The sequence below is a fragment of the Mixophyes fleayi genome, chromosome 6 (assembly GCF_038048845.1).
Source record: "Mixophyes fleayi isolate aMixFle1 chromosome 6, aMixFle1.hap1, whole genome shotgun sequence".
In the NCBI taxonomy this organism is placed as follows: Eukaryota; Metazoa; Chordata; class Amphibia; order Anura; family Limnodynastidae; genus Mixophyes; species Mixophyes fleayi.
The window spans coordinates 208,967,074-208,989,414 of NC_134407.1; the positions used below are offsets into that span (position 1 = coordinate 208,967,074).

The following is a 22,341-nucleotide window of genomic DNA, read 5'->3' on the forward strand; positions in this document are numbered from 1 at the left end:
GTGAGATGGGGCTGGTAGAGGTTTGTATTTGATTGACAACAAATTCAGATATTGCTTATATATGCCTGTCCAATGGGGTACTTTTAGCTGGCCATAATGGAGTGTTTTGTTTTAACTAAAGGGCCTAATCATTCAGGGTTTGCATTATAATACATTTTTGCATTTTCAAAAAAGGACGCCAACTTTCCAGAAGCCAGCGAGAGGATAACAAAGTTGCAAGAGAGAAGAGCAAGGACAGGTAAGAGACAATGGCACAATCTGTCTAAATTTGAATGCTGGAGAATACACCTGAACATTCATATTCAGGAGTGTTCCTATACACCTATATATTCGGAGGAGGGGGGGGTGGGGGGGGGGGGGGGGCGCTGCGGCCGTATTAGCCTAGGGCGGCCAGAACCCTTAATCAGGCCCTGGTGGAATGTGTCCTTCAACTCAGCTTAGACAATGGTTATTTACCAACATAAGGTAATGTTGGTTTTACAACAGACAGAGAGTATTTGTGTATTCTAAAATATTTGTTGTAATGTATTTTTATATATGGATGTAATTGCTCAGTTTGCAAACTTAGCTGTTTTACTCAGAATGATACTGTCATCAACTGCCCATATTGCATCAGCATTCACTTTAGTGTAAGGAAAATTATTATATAAGATGTCATAGTTCAGACCTTCTTTAGACCTCGCTAGTGAGTTAGGAAGGCTGTGCCAGATCTCCTCCATCAAAGTATTCCATACTTGCCAACTCTCCCGGAATGTCCGGGAGACTCCCAAAATCCTGGTATGACTCCCGGGAGAGCAGGCAAGTATCCCGCATACTACAATTTACTCGCCAAAATGACTCAATTCTTGGTGAATCGGGTCATTTTGGCCCCACCCCCCGTGACAAAATGACGCATGGGCGCGGTCAAAATGACGAGATTGACCGCCTCCGCCCTCCAACCACGCCCCCTGCCCGGCATATCCTGGAATTCACTATTCAAAGGTTGGCATATATGAAGTATTCTAGGATGCATGATTCAACTTGAAGTCTGCTTGTTGTATGTGGGGTCTCCATGCTGTAAATCCGGGAACTTACGTGTGTGTCTAACAACCTATTGAAGTTAAGTATTTTAATTGTCATATTAATGATTAAATCTTTTTCTTATACATAGTTTGTGAGTGTATCATTCTTTCTTTGTGCTAGTATTTCATGATTGTAATCTTGCAGCCTGATACACACATTAATCCAATATAACAATACATTGAATATCTGTCAAAAATATATCAATATGTGATAACGCAGTCCCAATTGTAAAATGTTTCATTAGAACATTTCTGTGACCATATAATGCCTGGTATCATCACTTTATCTTCCGACTTGGCCATATCAACGCAATTAAAATGAATCTTCTCCCTAGGTTTATTTTTTCAAACCCTTCCCATTCATATCCCCCTATGTACTTAAGTTCCAACAACATTACTCCACACATTTCATATGGGCAGATAGGCATCCATGAGAGGTTAATGTCTATCTGTGAAATCACCAATACAGAATTTGGACACTGATCAAGGTTGGTCTTGGAATGGTCTCGCTCTCTTCCTTCCTCTGGCTCCCACGCCCCAAGGCAATCCTCTGGCACCCAGTTATTTACCATTCGGTAGCTGTCCGGGATTGTACTAACCGATTATATGTGCTATCTCCCTAGCCCTCCCCAATCATACCACTCTACAGCAATTCAGACTTCCCCACACACATATGGTCCCTAGCTGGTAAGTGACACAATGCACTTGAATGATGTCACACAAGACAATATCTTCCCTCTCTTTGCTGATCCAAACCAAATTCAGCATCGCCAATAAAAAAAACCTTTTCCAATATTTCCCCACATCTTTCCCATTACCCCTCACTGGCTTGGAAAGTGTGTCGCACTACTTTAATGACATTAGTTTCCAAATCCATCTTGATATATAAGCTGTTTAATATAAATTGCTGTGTGGTCGCTTTCCTTTTCTACTGGCGATGCCCAGCATCACGGAGGCCTCAAACTTAAATTAGCTGAGACTAACGGGTAAAGATTGGGTTTATTACACTGATTCTCAGAGACCTCTTAAATCCCTGGGGTAGTACAGAAAACAAAGACATGCTTTGCAGTGGAGTGGGTCAAATTTGAAAAATAAACGATTACCTACTTTATGTACAATTACTAATAAATATTTAAGCAATCAACAGATCTTCTATGGTGAAAAGCGCAATAAAATGAGTAGTAAATTGTACAGGGCCACTATGTACTAGTCTGACAGCAGTAGCCAGGGCATGCTGGGGTGTAGTTCCACCTAGCTAAAGAGCAACAGGTAGCTTCTTTGGTCTACACAAAGATGGCCGCAACAACCCAAAATTGAGGACAGAAATCGGATAAACCAGTGCACCGTATCCCATCCATTCAAACTGATAATAAGCGTACAGCGGCACATACAGGCTATAAATACGTATAGTGAAGAACGCCTGGATAGTTCCCCACTGTTAGGAGCACCCTATGGCTCTTTCTGAGCGCTGTGTAATTCTCTCCGTGAAACGATCAGTGCACAGTGGCTGCTGCAAAGGCTCATGGGTGATGCAGTTTCTTGCGAGGCTTTTCCTTCCCGTATTGGGGGAATTCCGATTATGACGTCACAGCATGCTTTATAACGAAGTTCTTCATTCTAGAATCCTCAGTACTGTTAGTGCGGCTGGTAGAGGTGAGTACAGAGCTGGAGTTACTTGTGTCTGACAACAGTTCCATGGTTTTTCTTCTTCCAGATTGTGATTGTCCCGATTTTACGACTGCATTAAAACAGAATCCTAGTGTGTTACACGCACTTAATACCAATACACAGAGTGATGTTTTACATGTTTAATAACCTGGAATGACATCTGTTTTATAGGGCATAGCAATACAAAAATCACTATAAGAACCTGCATGTGTTTCATGAAAATATACCTGTTTCTGCCACATCCCCTAAACCCACACACTAAGGGGGATATTTATCAAGAGGAGAAAACCCCTAGATCCAACAACAGCAGAAGTTTTCACTGATTTATCAGATTTATCAAAGCCCCCTGCCTGGTGCTCTGCATGGGGATGCTTATTTATCAAGGACAACAGGGAGTCACTGCAGGAAAAAAATACTTTCATTGTAAAGTAAATTTTAGATATTTCATTTTATTTTTTATTTCAATTTTCTACAATTTTTTTTTTTATTTTTGTAAAAAAAAATTCTACGGCCTCTGAAACTCAAGGTCCGGACTTCTGGTTCCAGTGCACATGTGCCCTGGCTAATAGTAAGACTTCTCTTGCCATTGGCGGCCAGTGTTGCCGGAGAACTGAGCATCGCCCCACTGACCTCTTATTTTGTTAAACAGCACAATAAAAGATTTCCCGGTGCTGTGATCAGCAGCTATTGCAAATCTTCAAAACAGAAGGGTCTTGTTAAATAGACCACTAAATACTTTTCATATGCGCTCCCCACACCTGTACACCCCTCTATAAAAGGGATGTGATATAGCATATCTATGGGATGGAATGGGTGGTTTTCTATTTCTTGCATTAAGCGGTAATTGAAAACCAGCCATTTTTGCCTATTGTTAATAATAGTCCTGTTGATCCATTTCATATACGCTCCCCAATACCTGTACCCCTCTACACAAGTGTTCCATGACAGCTGTTTGTCTTACACAGCCCAAAGATGGTCCTTTTAGCTGCCAATTGGTCCTCGCGCTACAACCCTTCTTAACAGCACGTCGCCCCAAATCATTACAAATGTCAATTGACATGTAGCTGGGCCTGCTTTTTTTGTTGGTGAAAACAGATGCAGAAAATCATCCTTATGTGATGCAGATGTTGGTAAAATTTCTGCTTCACCATTTCCGAACTGTTTCTCTCTTCCCTACAAATTGCCTCAAAATGCATTTTCCTGCTACGTCAGTGGGGCGCCACGCTTCTGGAACGCCCCTGCAGCCCGCCTGCTTCCAATGTTTTTCAGCGGGAGCTGTTGCACCTTCAGAAACAGTGGGTGGGAGAATGTGGTACAGATATGAAGATTCACATATGCAACCGTTTAGGGCAGTGATGGCTAACCTGTGACACTCCAGGTGTTGTGAAACTACAAGCCCCAGCATGCTTTGCCAGTAGATAACTAGCTGATAGCTGGCAGAGCATGCTGGGACTTGTAGTTTCACAACAACGGGAGTGTCACAGGTTAGCCATCACTGGTTTAGGGGATGAGATAGAAACAGGGGTCTCTTCATGAATCGCATGCATATTCTTATCCAGATTCTTTTTATTGATATACCCTATACAACCGCTTTCCATAGCAAACTGCTTTCATCCTATATCGCATCACTTGTATTGTAGGGTACAGCCACTGTGTCCACACTAGTTAAAAAAAAAAAAAAAAAAAAGCATCCAGAAAAACTTTATCAAATAGAACGCACTTGTACTTATTAGCCTAACCATAAAGGTACAATCTAGCACAGTGTTGGCTAACCCGTGACACTCCAGGTGTTGTTGAACTACAAGTCCAAGCATACTCTTCCAGCAATAAGCTGCTATATATTGGCAAAGCATGCTGGGACTTGTAGTTTCACAACACCTGGAGTGTCACAGGTTAGCCAACACTGATCTAGCACAAATAAAGAATTTATACACTCACAAACTTTATATAACATAATGATTTAATAAATAATTTCACAATTAAAATAATTTTGCTTCCATAAATTAACATAATTGCACGGATTCAGGGGGCCACATATTCAAGAAAGAATTAAAGAAAATCTGATCTATGCCATTCTTATATAATCCATTTCCTTACATTAAAATGAATACTGTAGCAATACATTGATGACCGTATTATTCTAAGTATAACAGCTAAGTTTGCTATTTTAAGCAATTACATTCATATATTGCTTATACAACAAACACTATAAAGTATGCTTAAGAATACACAAATACTTCTATCTCTTAAATCAACATTAGTGTCAGTTAGTAAATAATCATTGTCTGAGTTCTAAATGACAGTGCTCTGTTTGCGAGGGCATAGTCCACTTTATTAGTTTATGGAAACCCATGACCATTAAAGGTAAGTAATGTGAAAAAAACAGCACAAACTGAGAATCTGTTCATAATTAGACACACATCGATGACTCCATCTTGTTTGTTAATAAATATAAAATGAATGTTATCATCACTACACCCAGTCTTCACTCTGAGCCACACTCGGGGGTAAATGTATCAAGCTGAGTTTTCTGGCGGGTTATAAAAAAACCAATCAGATTCTAGCTATCAGTCATTTAGTACATTCTACAAAATGACAGCTAGAATCTGATTGGTTCCTATAGGCAACATCTCCACTTTTCAAACCAGCCGGAAAACTCTCAGCTTGATAAATTTACCCCCGTGGCTCCTCTTGTTTCAGCTGTGCTCTCTTCCAGTTAGACTGTAAACTGTCTCATGAGCAGGTCCCTTCCTACCCTCTGTTTTCATGTTTGTATTTATTTTGTTTACCCTGCATGTCCCCGTTTTATGTATTATTATTATTATTATTATTAATTTTTATTTATAGGGCGCCACAAGGTTTCCGTGGCGCCGTACAGGGACAAAAACGAATTACAATACAAGGTGAGACAGCACAGTACAGTAAACATAAAGCACAGTAACTCAGTAAGCTCAATGCACAGCTAGTGAGGGCGGGGGGAGTATCCGCAAATGACGGGGCCCAAAATGGAGGGCGCGGAAGACAGGGAGACCCCCAGAGGGGGGAGGAGGGCAAAGTAGCTGGAGAGCAGAGTTAGAAGTGGTGGAAACAGGAGGAGAGATGGCCCTGCTCAGAGGAGCCTACAATCTAAGGGGAGGGGTGGACAGATGGAGAAACGCAGGGGAGAGAGGGAGAGTAGAGGGACGGAGGCAGGGAAGGGGAAAGAAGGAGAGAGGCAGAGGATAAGGTAGGAAGTTAAGTGGGAGACTGGAACGCTTTAAGAAAAAGGTGGGTTTTTAAAGCCCGTTTGAAACTGGACAGGTTAGGGGAAGTCCTGATGGAGGGAGGGAGCTTGTTCCAGTGGAGGGGGGCAGCGCGGGAGAAGTCTTGGATACGCGCGTGGGAGGAGGTGATCAGGGTAGAAGAGAGGCGACGGTCATTGGCAGATCGGAGAGGGCGGGATGGAGCGTGAATAGATAGGAGTGTGGAGATGTAGGGTGCAGTGGCGTTGGCGAGGGCCTTGTATGTAAGAGTGAGGAGCTTGAACAGAATTCTGTAGGGGAAGGGGAGCCAGTGGAGGGATTGGTAGAGTGGGAGACAGACGAGGAGCGGTGAGAAAGGAAGATGAGCCTAGCAGCTGCGTTAAGTACAGAACGAAGGGGAGCGAGATGAGAGAGGGGGAGGCCAGTAAGGAGGAGGTTGCAGTAGTCCAAGCGGGAGATGATCAGAGAGTGAATAAGGCATTTGGCGGCATCTTGGGAGAGGAAGGGCCGGATGCGAGCAATGTTACGCAGCTGGAAGCAGCAGGATTTAGCAAGAGAGAGGATATGGGGGCCAAAGGAGAGAGAGGAGTCGAGGATGACACAAGGCAGCGAAGTTGGGGGACAGAGGAGATAGAGGAGTTGTCAACAGTGATGTAGAGGTCAACAGGGGATGAGGTATGAGGGGGAGGAAAAACTATCAGCTCGGTTTTGGCGAGGTTGAGTTTGAGTAATCGAGAGGACATCCAGGAGGAGATGGCAGAGAGGCAGGCGGACACCCTAGAGAGGAGGGAGGGAGAGAGATCAGGAGAGGAGAGGTATAGTTGAGTGTCGTCAGCGTAAAGGTGATAGTTGAAGCCGAAGGAGCTGATGAGTTCACCCAGGGAGGAGGTGTATAGAGAGAAGAGTAAGGGGCCCAGAACAGAGCCCTGGGGGACCCCGACTGTATGTCCTGTCTTTCTACTGAGTGGCCTTACAAATGTACGATAATAATACAAAGACATATTACGTGCTATCTCTTAATATGGATTTGCATTTTTATTAACAAAGCATCTAAAATTAGGGCTAAAATTCATTTAAGCCTATCAAACTTCCTATAGTTTTGGGAACTAGGTGCAAACTAACACCACCCCCCTCTTTCCTGACCATCCAGTTACCACTACTTCTAAATCATACGTGCCAACTTTATTTTGGTGCCATCCGGGAGATCCCGGAAGTGGTGGATGACATAAGGGGGTGGGGCGCAGTGAATTGCATCATTTGGCCCCACCCCCGCGAATAAATCAATATTTTGTTAGGGGACGGGGCCAAATTGGCGCGGTTCGCGTCGTTTTGGCTCCCGATGGGCAAGATGCAGGAGCATTGCCTACTATCCAGGGATTGCAGGAATCCTACCCAGAATACGGGAGTCTCCCAGACATTACGGGAGAGTAGGCAAGTTTGTTCTAAATTCCCACTTCAACCACAGGTTAAAATCATTTGCAAATGTTAAATTTGTTGTGTTTTTTGTTTTTCCTAAACGCACAACTTGTAACCATTTGCAATGACCATTTTCCTCCTGTTTTTTTTAAAACCGTAAATAATGAGATCAAAAATAGCTGTCATTGCATCACAAAATATCTTCGTAATAAGTGTGTGTAAAATATATTCCATAGTGTTGGGATTTTATGAAATAATAAATTAAACTTTTGTGAATATCATTATATTAAATTGTCATTCTTTCTAGCAGAATGGAGCTGTCATTTCCTTTAGTACTTTCCAAACCATGCAATATTCGAGTACAGAAATAACATAAGTCATATATGTAATTGGTAGACTGGGATAAGAGTATTCCAGGTAGCAGTATGATTAGTCCATAAAATCCTGGCATTTTACTCATGTTAATAGGATAATATATTGATATTGTATGCTGCAATCTTAGCTTAACTTGGTGGATGCTTAATTGAGTAGATGAATTACTGTACACAGTTTAGAGTATTGCTAAATTAACTAGTGTGATGTAATTCTTCCAGTTTTGTCTCCAAGCTCCCAAAATAAACATCATCCCTTCAAAGAGTGTGCCCCCCCCCCCCCCCTTCTGTGCTAGCACAAAGAAAGAATGATACACTCACAAACATACAATATTATAATTTAAAATAGTTTGCTTCGATAAGTTGCTAGACAAGCACACAATTCCTTGGATTCAGTGCATGGAGACCCCACATTCAACGAGCACCCCTCAAGTTGACTAACGCATCAAGGAATTCTTTAACGGAGGAGATCTGGCACAGTCTTCCTAAGTCCCCTGTCAGGTCTAAAGAAAGTCTGACCAATGTCCTCCTTAAATTCCTCTTCCTCTCACGCCGCCCCTCCTCTGCCTCCCCTCTCTCTCTTGCCTTACACTGGCTCCCCTTCCCCTACAGAATCCTTTTCAAACTCCTTACCACCACTTACAAGGCTCTCTCCCAGTCTACTGCCCCCTATATCTCTAACTTCCTCTCCATTCACACTCCTGCCCGCTACCTGCGCTCAGCCAATGATCGCCGCCTCTCCTCCACTCTAATCACCACTTCCCACTCCAGAATCCAAGGCTTCTCCCGTGCGGCCCCCCTTCACTGGAATGACCTCCCTCACTCCATCCGTCTCTCCCCTAATCTTTGCTCCTTCAAAACAAGCACTCAAAACTCACCTCAAGGCCTACCAACCATCCACTTAACCCCCTAATCTTCTCCGCTCATTCTCCCCTCTCTCCTCCCGGCCCCCCTTTTCTCCCCCATACTTCAACTGCCTCCCCTTGTGCCTGTTTGTTTACCCTCCCTTAGGATGTAAGCTCATATGAGCAGGGCCCTCTTCCCTCCTGTCTCCATACCAGTTTTTCTGCTCCGCCTCTACTGTATTAACCTGCCTGGAGTTTCTGAATTATTGGTACTTTGTGTTTATTGTTCTGTACTGTTTCTCCCTGTATAGTCTACTGTTTGCTCTGTGTACGGGCGCTGCGGAAATCTTGTGGCTCCTAACAAATAAACGATAATAATAATATATAATCATTTTCCTTACATTAAAGTGTATACTGATGCAATGCAGACAGTACATTGCTCCATTTGCAACTTAAGTGATTACATGTATTGATTATATAACAAACAGAACAAGGTGCACTATACTTGCTTATATGGTCTCTCCCTGGTCTAAAATCAACATTATGTTGAGTCGGTAAATGTTGTCTGTCTGAGTTTGCAGGACGTAGTCCACCACACTAGTTTTAGGAAAACATAGAAGAGAAGTAAATAATGTGAAGAAACAGCACAAACTGAGAATCTGTTCATAAAGAGACACACAGGAATCAGTGACGACATTCATTTTACCTTTATTAAAAAACAAGATGGAGTCCGTCATTACTACACGTCCTAGAATATCTATGGGGGGAATTCAATTCCCCACAGAATACCGTTGCGGTAAGTGTATTTACCGTTAATACGGTAAATTTTTAGCCCAGCTTTCTAGTCGCAGCTCAGGGAGCTACCAGCAAAAAGCCAACGTTGAAATTACCGTATTAACGTTAATCACGCGCACTATTACCGTAATATCGGTAATAGTGTGCAGGCCAATTGAATTCCCCCCAATGTGTGTTATACCAGCATGTCCTTAACATTGGCGATACATATGACTTATGATGCCTGAGACAAATGTCTCTCTCTGCCTGGTATTTGCTAATTTAGTTTACTCTTTTCCTATTAGGATGAGCCAAAATGATCGAACGCGGCACGTTTCCAAAGTGTATACCAACTAGTATACAATGAACAGTGACAGGAAGAAAATGACTGAGAAAGTCTTACTTCATGCCATCAAGCTCATGTGTCTGCTGACTGGAGAGGTGAGTGATACAGGACGTCTCATGGAATTGTCCTTATTCCATGAGACGTATTTGTATGGATATAGGTAACATGTCACTACTGCTGTCTAGCCAGGGGTCATTGGCCAAACAGGAAAAAAAACACGATTGAGGTGGAGTGGTCTTGTGTGGAGCACCACAGTGGTGCATAGGCCATAAAGTCGTATTAGTTGATCAGTCGTCTCTTCAGGAAGAGTTATTGTTCATAGCCAGTGATCAGGGGTCAGAGAAGTTGCAGAGAAGATGAAGGATCGGCTCAGGTGATGGTGGTTTCTTGAGATGATTCTTCTCATGGGGAGCATGGGTAGGCTGGTTATATATAGTAAGTTATTGTCTACAAGTAGACAACTGTAATTACTTTCTGTACCCAAGTAAATATTACAAACAGATAGGCCTTTCTGTTGGTACTATACTAAAATAAATATATATTTGGTTTAATAGGTAAACAAGGCACTTTGCTTAGAATTCACTCACCCCTATGAGTTAAACCTACCACCCTGGCATTATTGCATTCAGATAATACTTATCAGCAAGATTTTATCCCAATTGTGTTTAACTTTTAATTTTTCAATATATAGGAATGTGTCCTTTTGAAGAGGTTTGGGGACTCTGTGAAACACCACAAACACCCAGTTATGTCAGATGGATTGAGAAGGACCCAGAGCCCCATCATGGAACCTCCACCTCACTCACTGATACATGAGAGAAACAATGACCAGAGGATTCTAGAACTCACCAACAAGATCATTCAGCTGCTGACTGGAGAGGTGACTGCTGGGAATGGGACATTATACAGTAGCACCAGGGGATGTGTCTGGGTGATGACTGTATCATTGTGTGTGTCAGGTTCCTATAAGGTGTCAGGATGTCACTGTCTATTTCTCCATGGAGGAGTGGGAGTATTTAGAGGGACACAAGGATCTGTACAAGGAAGTCATGATGGATAATCACAGTCTCCATAATTCAATAGGTAAGGGGTGATTTTATAGTTGTTTTGTGTAATGTTAGAGTACATAGGCAATACATCTTTTAATTTAATTAAATATTTGCCTTTTGAAATTATTATTGTTCTAAAATCCTTGGGATCTAGTAGACACAAACCTCAAAATAAAACACCTATTGTAAAACTACTTTCAGGTACAGGTGGGACACTCTGTTCTCAGACACTCTGCCCCCTCTGCATCCAGACACTCTGCCCCCTCTGCATCCAGACACTCTGCCCCCTCTGCATCCAGACACTCTGCCCCCTCTGCATCCAGACACTCTGCCCCCTCTGCATCCAGACACTCTGCCCCCTCTGCATCCAGACACTCTGCCCCCTCTGCATCCAGACACTCGGCCCCCTCTGCATCCAGACACTCGGCCCCCTCTGCATCCAGACACTCGGCCCCCTCTGCATCCAGACACTCGGCCCCCTCTGCATCCAGACACTCGGCCCCCTCTGCATCCAGACACTCTGCCCCCTGTCACGCTGTGTCCCCCTCCACTGCCCCCTGTCACGCTGTGTCCCCCTCCACTGCCCCCTGTCACGCTGTGTCCCCCTCCACTGCCCCCTGTCACGCTGTGTCCCCCTCCACTGCCCCCTGTCACGCTGTGTCCCCCTCCACTGCCCCCTGTCACGCTGTGTCCCCCTCCACTGCCCCCTGTCACGCTGTGTCCCCCTCCACTGCCCCCTGTCACGCTGTGTCCCCCTCCACTGCCCCCTGTCACGCTGTGTGCCCCTCCACTGCCCCCTGTCACGCTGTGTGCCCCTCTCACGCTGTGTCCCCCTCCACTGCCCCTCTCACGCTGTGTCCCCCTCCACTGCCCCTCTCACGCTGTGTCCCCCTCCACTGCCCCTCTCACGCTGTGTCCCCCTCCACTGCCCCTCTCACGCTGTGTCCCCCTCCACTGCCCCTCTCACGCTGTGTCCCCCTCCACTGCCCCTCTCACGCTGTGTCCCCCTCCACTGCCCCTCTGTCACTCTCCTGTGCCCTTCTGTCTGCCCTGCTGTCACTCTCCTCTGCCCCGCTGTCACACACCTCTGCCCCGCTGTCACACTCCCTCTCACTCCTCTGCCCCGCGCCAGACATAAAAAAAACCCCAAAGAACACAAACTTACCAATCCGCCGGGCCCCGGGACCCAGCAGCCTCCTCTCTCCCGCAGCTGTCACTGAATATCGATGTCAGTAACAAGCTGCTGCGGGAGAGAGGAGGCTGCTGGGTCCCGGCGCCCGGCGGATTGGTAAGTTTTTGTGTTCTTTGGGTTTTTTTTATGTCTGGCTCGCGGCACCCCAGTGACAGCGCCGCGGCGCACAGTTTGGGAACCGCCGGGCTAGAGTAACCCTCTCATAAACTGCCAGTCTATATTTTCAAATGCATTTCTCGAGTCCGTAGATAGGAGGATTGTGGGAGAATGGAAATAGAGACCAGGGGGTAAATGTATCAAGCTCCGATATTTATTTTAAATTTTTTTCAGAGTTTAAAAATCGCGTCAAATTTTAGTCCCCAAGTCGCGAAATGTATTAAACTGCATGTAGTTTCACAAAACAAAATGTCATCCGTTCGTATTTTTTCTGAATTTAATTGTTATTACTCTACACCCACTGCCCAGGGGTGTCGGAAGAGCCGCAGTGCTTTCAGCACTGGGCTGGTTACTACTAGAGGGGGGGCACGCACATTTTTTGGTTTGTTTTTTTTGCCGACCCCACTCCCTAGGGAATCCAGACTAGCGCTGAACAGCCTGGGGTTGGCATGTCATTATGGCAGGGGGACCCCTGCCGCGTGTCCGCCTGCTAAAGTGCCACCCACCCTGGCTGGTTTGCCTAGTGCCGGTTGCTTCAAAATTGGGGGGGCCCCCATGCAAATTTTTCTCAGATTTTCATGCAACCAGCAGTAGGCTGGCAGCACTAGGGTTAATAGTGCTCAGATGGGGGGAACCCACGCATTTTTATTTTTTTTCAACATTTATCTATTTATTAACTTTTGACAGCTGCCGGACCTCTGGCTCTATAGACAGTGTAACAGTGATGTGTTTACTAATCTTGCGGCTAGAAAGCAGCATGTTGTATGTAGCGATTTTTAAAGCAAATTCGGGAGAGTTTGCATAATCACAGCTTCATACATTTGGAGACTTGTATAGTTAGAGTAGTAAACAGTCGGGACTTCGATTTATAGCAATTTTTGAAATAGCGATTTTGACAGAAACACATCTCTGGCGATTTCACATCAAATCTCAGGTTAATACATCGGTCGAGTTTCAACTATCCTGAGAAAGTCGCGGGATTTTCAAAATCGGAGCTCGATACACTTATCCCCAGATGTATCAAGTATATCATTTTGGTGGTGTTATGTCACTTAATAACGATTTTTAAGCAGTTTGCGATCACTTTTGCAAATACCTCTGGCCACATTTAGTAGTGAGATGAGCCTATAGCTTTAGCACTGAGTTAAATACTTCTCCTCTTTAGGGATAACTATGATATGGGCTTCAAATGCTTGAGGAGAAAAATGTTTTTTCTTTTTGTTTCTGGATTCAAGAGGTTTACATTTAATTATTTATTTATTATGTCCAGATGACCCTAATATCCATAGCTTCAAGAGTACTTTCTCGGAGCGGATGGCTGACTCACCGATGATGGACAAAGGCAAGAAGTATGTGACGGAGAGCATCTTAAGTCCCATAATAGAGATCATTCAAATGCTGACAAGAGAGGTGAGGGATTCTGGGAAAGTTACTTTGACTTGACGTAACAATAGAGTACAGCAGAATATCTATGGTAGATATGTTTTGTATCTGCTTTCCTGAGACATTTAATTAGTTTACTATGAAACCTGCATTGTTATATACAATGTTCTAGAATATATAAAATGATTATTGGTGTAATATTTTCTGCTTAAATCGATTAACCAGGAAGGGTTTGGTTAATAGACTGTGTTTAACCCTTTATGAGTGGTAAGCATAACCGTTAAGAGTGGAAAATATTATTTATATAACAAACGTTTGAGTTATGACGCTTTTGTAATTGTATAGAACTATTTACTAATCAGGAAGTCTGGTAATCCGACCACATCCAGCTGTAGCCCCCATATGTCAAGAGGACTGAGCAGGACCCAGAGCCCCATCATGGAGCCTCCACCTCACTCACTGATACATGAGAGAAACAATGACCAGAGGATTCTAGAACTCACCAACAAGATCATTCAGCTGCTGACTGGAGAGGTGACTGCTGGGAATGGGACATTATACAGTAACACCAGGGGATGTGTCTGGGTGATGACTGTATCATTGTGTGTGTCAGGTTCCTATAAGGTGTCAGGATGTCACTGTCTATTTCTCCATGGAGGAGTGGGAGTATATACAAGGACACAAGGATCTCTACAAGGACTTACTAGGAAGCCACCAACTCCTTGTGTCGTGTGGTAAGTTAATTATATATTAGTATACAATAAAATGATTGATCAACATGGCGCTTCACTCAGTGTGCAGCCTAGTATATGTAATGGAGAATCCATTTTTCTCCACAAATAGACATGATATATACAATATAAACATATGCACTGGGCGCGCCCATGTAACTCACATGAAACATGGATATACAGCGGGTGAAATAAGTATTGAACACATCAACATTTTTTCTCAGTAAATATATATATATCTAATGTGGCTATTGTAATGAAATTTACAATAAATGTCATCAGCAACCCTTACAATCCACACATGCAAAGAAATCAAACCATAGATGTCCATAAATTAAGTTTTGTGTAATAATGTGAAATGACACAGGGAGAAAGTATTGAACAAGTTTCCTGAAATGTATTTAATACTTTGTACAAAAGCCTTTGTTGGTAATGACAGCTTCAAGATGCCTCCTGTATGGAGAAACTAGTCACATGCATTGCTCAGGTGTGATTTTTTTTTTTTGCTCCATTTTTCAACCCAAATAGTCTTCAAATCTTGAAGGTTCTGTGGGCTTCTTCTATGAACTCTGATCTTTAGTTCTTTCCATAGATTTTCAATTGGATTCAAGTGAGCTGATTGGCTGGGCCATTCTAGCAGCTTTATTTTCTTTCTCTGAGACCAATTGAGAGTGTCCTTGGCTGTGTGTTTAGGATCATTGTCTTGCTGACGTGTCCACCCTTGTTTCATCTTCAACATCCTGGAAGATGGCAGCAGATTTTTATCAAGAATGTGTCGGTACATTTTTCCATTCATCCTTCAATCATATGCAGTCTGCCAGTACCATGTGCAGAAAAACAGCCCCACACCATGATGTTCCCATCTACAAACTTCATTATTGATATGGTGTTTTTGGGGTGATGTGCAGTGCCATTTCTCCTCCAAACATGGTGTGTATTATGGCATCCAAAGAGTTACATTTTGCTCTCAACTGACCACACTATATTCTCCCAGTGTCACACTCCGCTCCCCGGGTATCTCCACCCGAGCCTCAAAACACTGACTATCACTTTAAACCTCTCTTAGTACAGACTGTCAGCCACGGTTTGCACATGTGATTACTTCACCCGTGTTTTAGTCAGTTCTGCCATTGGTCAGTCCTCCTTTATAAGGCTCCTCCCTTCACCTATTCATTGCTGGTTCTTCAAGTCTACACCTGGCCTGGTTCAGATGCCCCTTCCGTTATTACCTTATCGCTATCTACTCTGTCTGCACCACTGACTACTGCTGACTCGTTCCACATCCCTGTGGTAAGCTGTGGCTCAGCGTTGCTGTGTATATGAACTCCGCTGATCTGTTCACCTGCAGTATACTCATCATTTTGTTGAACTTTGTACCTATGCTCCACCTTAAAGTGGTAATTCCCATTATCACCATTTCACATCTGAATTTTTATATATATATATATATATATATATATATATATATATATATATATAATGCTGCCTAGTTCTGTTCTACACCTGTCTCACTGGGAACTTCCCTGGAGGGCCGCAACCTGCAGGGTGGAAGCCACTGAAGCACAAAGATGTTTCTTGTGTGACACCTTCGTAATGAGACACCTTTTTATAGGGCATCAGTTGTGGCTGAACCAGCTGGCAGGATTGCTTTGCAATCACTGATAGATTTCAGCTGGTGTCTTGGTTTTCCATGCCTTTGTGCACCTCCCTTTCTTCATGTGTTCAATACTGTTTTCCCTGTGTCATTTCACATTATTACACACAACTTAAATTATGGACATATATGGTTTGATTTCTTTGCATGTGTGGATTTCAAGGGTTGTTGCTGACATTTGGTGTAAATTTCATTACAATAGCCACATTAAATATATATTTACTGAGAAAAATGTTGATGTGTTCAATACTTATTTCACCTGCTGTGTAATAGGATATTTTCCCATATAAAAATGCAAAACAAATGTGTGTTCAGTGACTATTTCAAATTAAAATGCAGTGCCTCAAAATGTATAGTTTGTGCAAACCAACATAGTCCATGGAAATTAAACAAAATGACATAAAAAAAATGAAACTAAGCACTAAAGATACTAAAATATAAGTAATTTACAATTAAAGTCCTTTAGCACATGTACCATCTCCTTGGTCACTGTGGATCCTTAGTTGGGAGATACACAGAATAAATCACCTAGATGTACTGGACAGTCAGTATCCACTAGTAGTCAGGGGCGGGCTGGCCCAGGGGGCAGGGGGGCAGTGGCCCCCCGGGCTGCTCGGTCAGACCGCAATTAGGGCCGGGGGTAGACCGGCCGGCCTCCCCCCGGGTGCAATATAGCACCCCGGGCTTCCCTCTCCCAACCCGCGCCTGGTAGTAGTAATATGTTTGTAGTTAGACAGAAAATCTAGAGTCCCTTAATGAATGTAGATGAACATTAACTTCAACCTTGAGGATCAGCTCAGGCAGAGTACTACTGTTCACAAGGAATGGGCCAGTACATGAATTCTGTCACAGCATTGCGGAGTCTAAGGTATACAGTCAACAGCATGAATCCGGAACCTGCCCAAAAGAAGCCTAATGTTTTTTTTGGATGACTAATATAGCAAAGTTAGGTAGAAATTCTTATACATCCCCCATTTTCAGTACTCTTCTAGAGCCTGTAAAGGGGAAGAAGACCAGCAAATCCCTTAATCGCATATGTGGAGCTTGTGACAAGCCTAACTATTATAAGGAAGCTTTATATATCGGTTGTTTTCCACATAGACAGTATACTCCCAGAATAATTTAAAGAATGAATCATGAAGTTTTGTTTTTTGTTATCTGAAGAGGAGCTTCAGCTTAGCCAATGGGTTAAAACTTCCAGGTCTAAGATGTGTATGGAATTGGAGAGCATGCAGGAGGTCTCTTCCCTTCGATCTGTGTGCTCATATTGCGAGGAATACTGAAGTGAACTAGTAGATTAAAGAGGAACCAAGATCTTTTAACCCTGAAATAGCGGATACACTGATTAAAGATATCAATAGGACTATGGGAATCCAAGGTACACCAGCCCCATCAAAACTACAAGATACCTTTAAAGTTAAGCTTCACAGACGCGTCTTTATAGTATATAGAGTGATACATGAAATCCTAAATAAAAAATCTGAATAATTGGAGAAGTAGCAAACTAATGTCAAGAGATTGCATAGTATGTGTCCTTTTCAGAAGAAGGAAATCATGAGGTAGGTTCCAAAGCTAGATGTTGTCTATCAGTTAGAACTGAACTACAGTTAAAAGATGTGGGGCCTCTAAGAGACCCTAGAAATACTTCAGAAAACATCATGCTTCATCAGGAACAGCGATTAAAACAGGAGTAGCAATGATCTAGGTATCCTGGGCATTGAGAAATTGGATGGATAATTTGTATGAAGATAAACAAGGAAAGGTAAGCAGACAGAATCTGCTGAAAATGTAGAGATAATGAATACATTTATGGATTTCATGTGTGATCCTTAGAAACAATCATGGATAATAAACTGGGACAAGTGTCATTAGTATCCTCGCAACAGTTCAAATTCCTGATAGTTTGGATATGCACAATACAAGGCAGAGCCTGTAGATCAGAAGACAGTCTCCAGAAGCTACATCAGTTGACTTTCCAAGTTCGAGACAAACTCTTATTGATGACAGTTGTTGGACTTTTGGGAATGTTTATCAACCATTAGTGTCCTGCAATGGGCAAGTTTATACATGGGAAGTCTACAGCTAGAATCACTCAACCGATGAGTCCCTGGATTAATTGATCAGAATTACCAGTAAATCCAGGATGCCTCTCAATTGGTGGTTAAGTACAACAATCATTGCCTGAATAGACAATGATGACCACAGATTCAAGCTCCAGCAGATGGGGAGCTCATCATCAAACAGATAAGGGGGCGAGGTCACAAAAAGAGGTTGAATGCAAACGTCTTGGTAGGACCTACCTTTTTTGTTACTGTACAGACTTTAGTGGCACACCCTGTTTTAGCACTCCCCCGCCCTGTATAGGCCAGGGGCAGGTGATAAGCATCCTGGAGTACTGAGCTTAGCTCTGTCAGGCAGGAAAGCAGTTCAAGTACCACAGTGGTCCTTTTGGTGGAACAGTGGTCCTGCAAGCTAGATACATAACAAGGCAAAAGTTCAACATAGTTCTTGGCAGACAGGAACTGCAGGAGGCAGATCATGACGGTCTTAATGCAAAGGTGGCATCCTATCATAGTACCACGCTTGAAGTCACTGAGCTCTTCAGAACGACCCATTTTGTATCACAAATTATTATTATTATTATTAATTTTTATTTATAGGGCGCCACAAAGTATCCGTAGCGCCGTACAAGGACAAACAATGGCACAGTACAAGGTGAAACAGCACAGTACAAGTAACAGTAAGCCCTATATCTCTGGGGGCTCAGGCACAGCATGAAAGAGAGGGAGGGAGGGGAAAAGTGAGTACAGGCAGGTAACTATGGCCCAAGAGGGTGGGCACGGATGACAGGTTGAGAGTGTTTGCAAATGGACTACATGGCTAGGTGCTTGATTTTATACACCTCTGGCAATGAGTCTGATTGAAACGCCTCAATTCATTAATTAACAGGTGTGGCCAAATAGTGTATATTGATTACGTGAATTCTCCAAATTCCATTAAATATATAAGAATAGCATGGGCAGAAAACAACCTAAAATCCCCGGCAGTCCTTCACATAGTGGGGATAGACAACATATTGGCAGACTACTTGAGCCAGCATCAGATTAATCCAGGTGAATGAAGCCTAAACAAAGAAGTGTTTCTACAGGTAACACAAAATGGTTGAGGCACTGTAAACAGACTTAATGGGAAGAAGTCAAAATGCCACAGTAACACAATTTTTAATGTAATCACATGGATCCCAATGCACTGGATAGGCGCATAAATTAAACCATGGAATTATAATCTGAGTTATGTGTTCCCTCATAGCTCGCACTTTTAGCAAATTAGAAATTGAGGGAATGAAAGTGATAGTAATACTGCCATATGGGCCTTGCTGGTAGTGGTTCAGCCAGGCATGGGAAATGTGCCCATAAAAACCATGGCCTCTTCCTCGTCATCCAGATCCTAAAACTCTTACCTTGAAGGCCTGGAAACTGAACGATTAATACTAAAGAACAAGTCTTCGATAAGGTAGCAGAGCTATTACTACAAAAATTCTTCAAGCGTGCACTACAGAGTCTGGAGTACGTTTGTAAGATGGAGCAGGGCCAGAATTATTAACCCTGTGGATGCCGATATACCCCAGGTAGTATACTATACTTCTGGAATTTCAGCACTCCATGTGTTTCTGGACAAAAGATTAGTTGCAGATGATGTAGTGGGGAAATTTCTCCAAGCCGCTAAAAGGTTCCGTCCCTGCAATCAATCCTTTTTGGCACCATGGGATCTTAATTGTATCCTAGAATCTCCAGTTGCAGAACCATTTGAACCTCTTCAGAAGAGTTATCCCAAATGGCTTACGCTCAAGGTCAGTAAGGGCTGCCGACTATTTAAAATAATTAAAACTTTTGTGCTCCAGACAGATGATCCTTCAATAAGGATATGTCCCATATTTTCATTTTGACGAAATTTCTGCAAGAGGGTATAGTTAAATCACCCAGAGACTCACAATGAAACCAGGAACGCTTTCCTGGGGTGTGGTGTTCTACGAACTGGAGAGTGACCTGAAGCCTACAATGGACCACCACTTCTCTACTCTATGCTACTAGGTCTGGTGAATTTCAGATGGGCAGCAGTGTTGTCAGTGCTGCTCCCCTGTAAAATTATAGTAGCATAAACGTACTGGACTGTCGGAGGCTTCTTGAGCCCTGCTGGTGAGTAAAACACTGCATTTTAATTTCTTAACATAAGGATCAACTCCCAAAAGTAAAGTTTACATTTTGGGTGCAGTTCCTAAATTATCCACTTAATTTTTACCTTTTGAATGTTGTTCATTTTATATGACTTTATGAACATAAAGTGCCAAGTCAATTATGTTGGAAGGAAATGATTTTTGTCTGAATTCTTTAGCTATGTTGGTCTAGATTATGTATTTCTTATTTTAGAGCTTTCACCCTTTGTGAAGGTGTACACCTTTTTTAATTATGACTGAACAGTTTGTCTTGTGTATATATCATTTTTATTTCTTTCCAACAGACGGATCTGTCCCTAAGAAGAAATGTGCCATGTTTCATACCCTGGTTTCTTCACTTGGTGATGGAAGTACAGCTCATTGTGATAATACTGAACCATTGGGTCATTTAAATAAACCTCAGGACAGAAGAGAAAAGTTAAATAGCCATATGACAGAAGAATCCATGTCTTGTGACGAAGTAAATCGCACATCCACTGATCCACCCACAGGATGTGAACAGGGAAAGAATACACCCACTGGTATAGAAGGATATATTGATGTAATGGGTAGGCTTACTAAAGCACATCATGTATCACTTACTGAGGAAGAGGAGAATAATGTAAATTGGAATAATGTGCCATTAGATACCGATCGTCATGTATCGCAAAGCACAGATAAACTATATAAATGCTCCATGTGTCGGAAACGTTTTCCCAGTAATTTTGATCTTATTAAACATCGGAGAACTCACAAGATGCAGAAGTTGACATGTTCTGATTGTGGAAATCAATACAATTCCATTGTAGGGTTTGAAGATTCAAGATCCAAAACGGGCAATGCAGTTTGTGGAAAATGTCTCTCTCTACAATCTGGTCTTTCAAAATGTGGTGACACAAAAAAGAAACTCTTTTCCTGTTCAGAGTGTGGGAAACATTTTTCTAGAAAACAGTCTCTTGATGTACATCTAAAGAGTCACACGGAGACAAATACCATTACATGTGCTGAATGTGGTAAAGTTTGTCCTGATACTTCAAGACTTCTGATGCATATGAGAGTTCACACAGGAGAGAAGCCATTCAAATGTACTGAATGTGGGAAATGTTTTGCAAACAGTGCAAATCTTAGAGCACACTACAGAATCCACACAGGAGAGAAACCATTTTCTTGCTCAGAATGTGAAAAGAGCTTTAGGTATAAATCTCACCTTGTTGCGCATCAAAGATACCACACAGGACAAACATTGTCATGCTCTGAGTGTGGAAAGATTTTTATATATAACTCGCATCTTGTTATACATCGTAGAATCCACACGGGAGAGAAGCCATATGCTTGCTCTGAATGTGGGAAACGTTTTCATAGAAACTCTCAGCTCATTCAGCATGTGACGATACACACAGATGAGCCACCTTTTCAATGTGAAGACTGTAATAAGTGTTTTAGGTCTGCCTCAGATTTTTCTAGACATCAGAAGATTCACACAGGTGAGAAGCTTTTTCAGTGTTCTGAATGCGGAAAATGTTTTACCCGTGGTACGGGTCTGGCAGAACATCAGATGATTCATACCGGTGAGAAACCATATTCATGTCCGGAATGTGGAAAATGTTTTGTTAATATTACTCTTCTAGGTAAGCATCGAAGAACTCATAACCGTAAGAAGTCTTAATGCTGTTTCACAATATTAGGAATGTTTTTAGATTTATTAATGTTTTGTTGAGAATCAACAATTTCACACAGCAGGGACACCACTATGTTGCACTGAGTGGAGGAAATGTTTTAGCAGTAACAAAAGCTTCACTGTACATGTAAAGTCCTACTTTATGGAAAGTTCTTTTTATTTTTTTTGCAGACGTTTGTCACATTAAATCAGAATTGTACAATGCCTCTGCCTTTCCTTTAGGTTTTTTGTTGTGTGTTGGAAAAACTTCTTAGCCATACTAATAAACCAAAGAGTGGTGCGTCAGCAGGACCTTTGATTTGCCAATGTTTATTCTTGAATGCGTTACTGGTACCATCTAAGAGATGGATTAAATATCCTGAAACAGTATCTTTGGGGGGGTTACAAGGGGATAGTAGAGCACGGCAGGAGAGAGCTGGCTCTTGTGTCTGATCGCAAACACAGAATCCAGGAACAGGGTCTAGAGCAGGGCAGAAACACTTCACCAATTGGCTGGAGGAGCTTTGCTATCAAAGTCATACCACATCTGTCCAAGCCGCTTACGCTGGGTACAAACTACAGG

At 42.7% G+C, this 22,341-nt stretch overlaps 1 protein-coding gene across 3 annotated transcripts; it reads left to right on the forward strand.

Moving 5' to 3' along the window:
* Window positions 1-2,494: 2,494 nt before the first annotated feature.
* Window positions 2,495-22,070, forward strand: LOC142095267 (uncharacterized). Of its 3 annotated transcripts, none has more exons than XM_075178202.1 (8): window positions 2,495-2,714; window positions 9,683-9,818; window positions 10,415-10,603; window positions 10,683-10,806; window positions 13,391-13,530; window positions 13,849-14,037; window positions 14,117-14,237; window positions 20,407-22,070. In XM_075178202.1, exons 2-8 carry the CDS (start codon window positions 9,741-9,743, stop codon window positions 21,765-21,767), a joined length of 2,202 nt encoding a protein of 733 aa, XP_075034303.1. In that variant the 5' UTR covers window positions 2,495-2,714; window positions 9,683-9,740; the 3' UTR covers window positions 21,768-22,070. The 3 variants fall into 3 exon arrangements, with proteins under 3 accessions (XP_075034303.1, XP_075034305.1, XP_075034304.1); XM_075178204.1 differs by having other exon boundaries at window positions 14,162-14,237; XM_075178203.1 differs by lacking the exon at window positions 2,495-2,714 and having other exon boundaries at window positions 9,615-9,818.
* The last annotated feature ends 271 nt before the right edge of the window (window positions 22,071-22,341 follow it).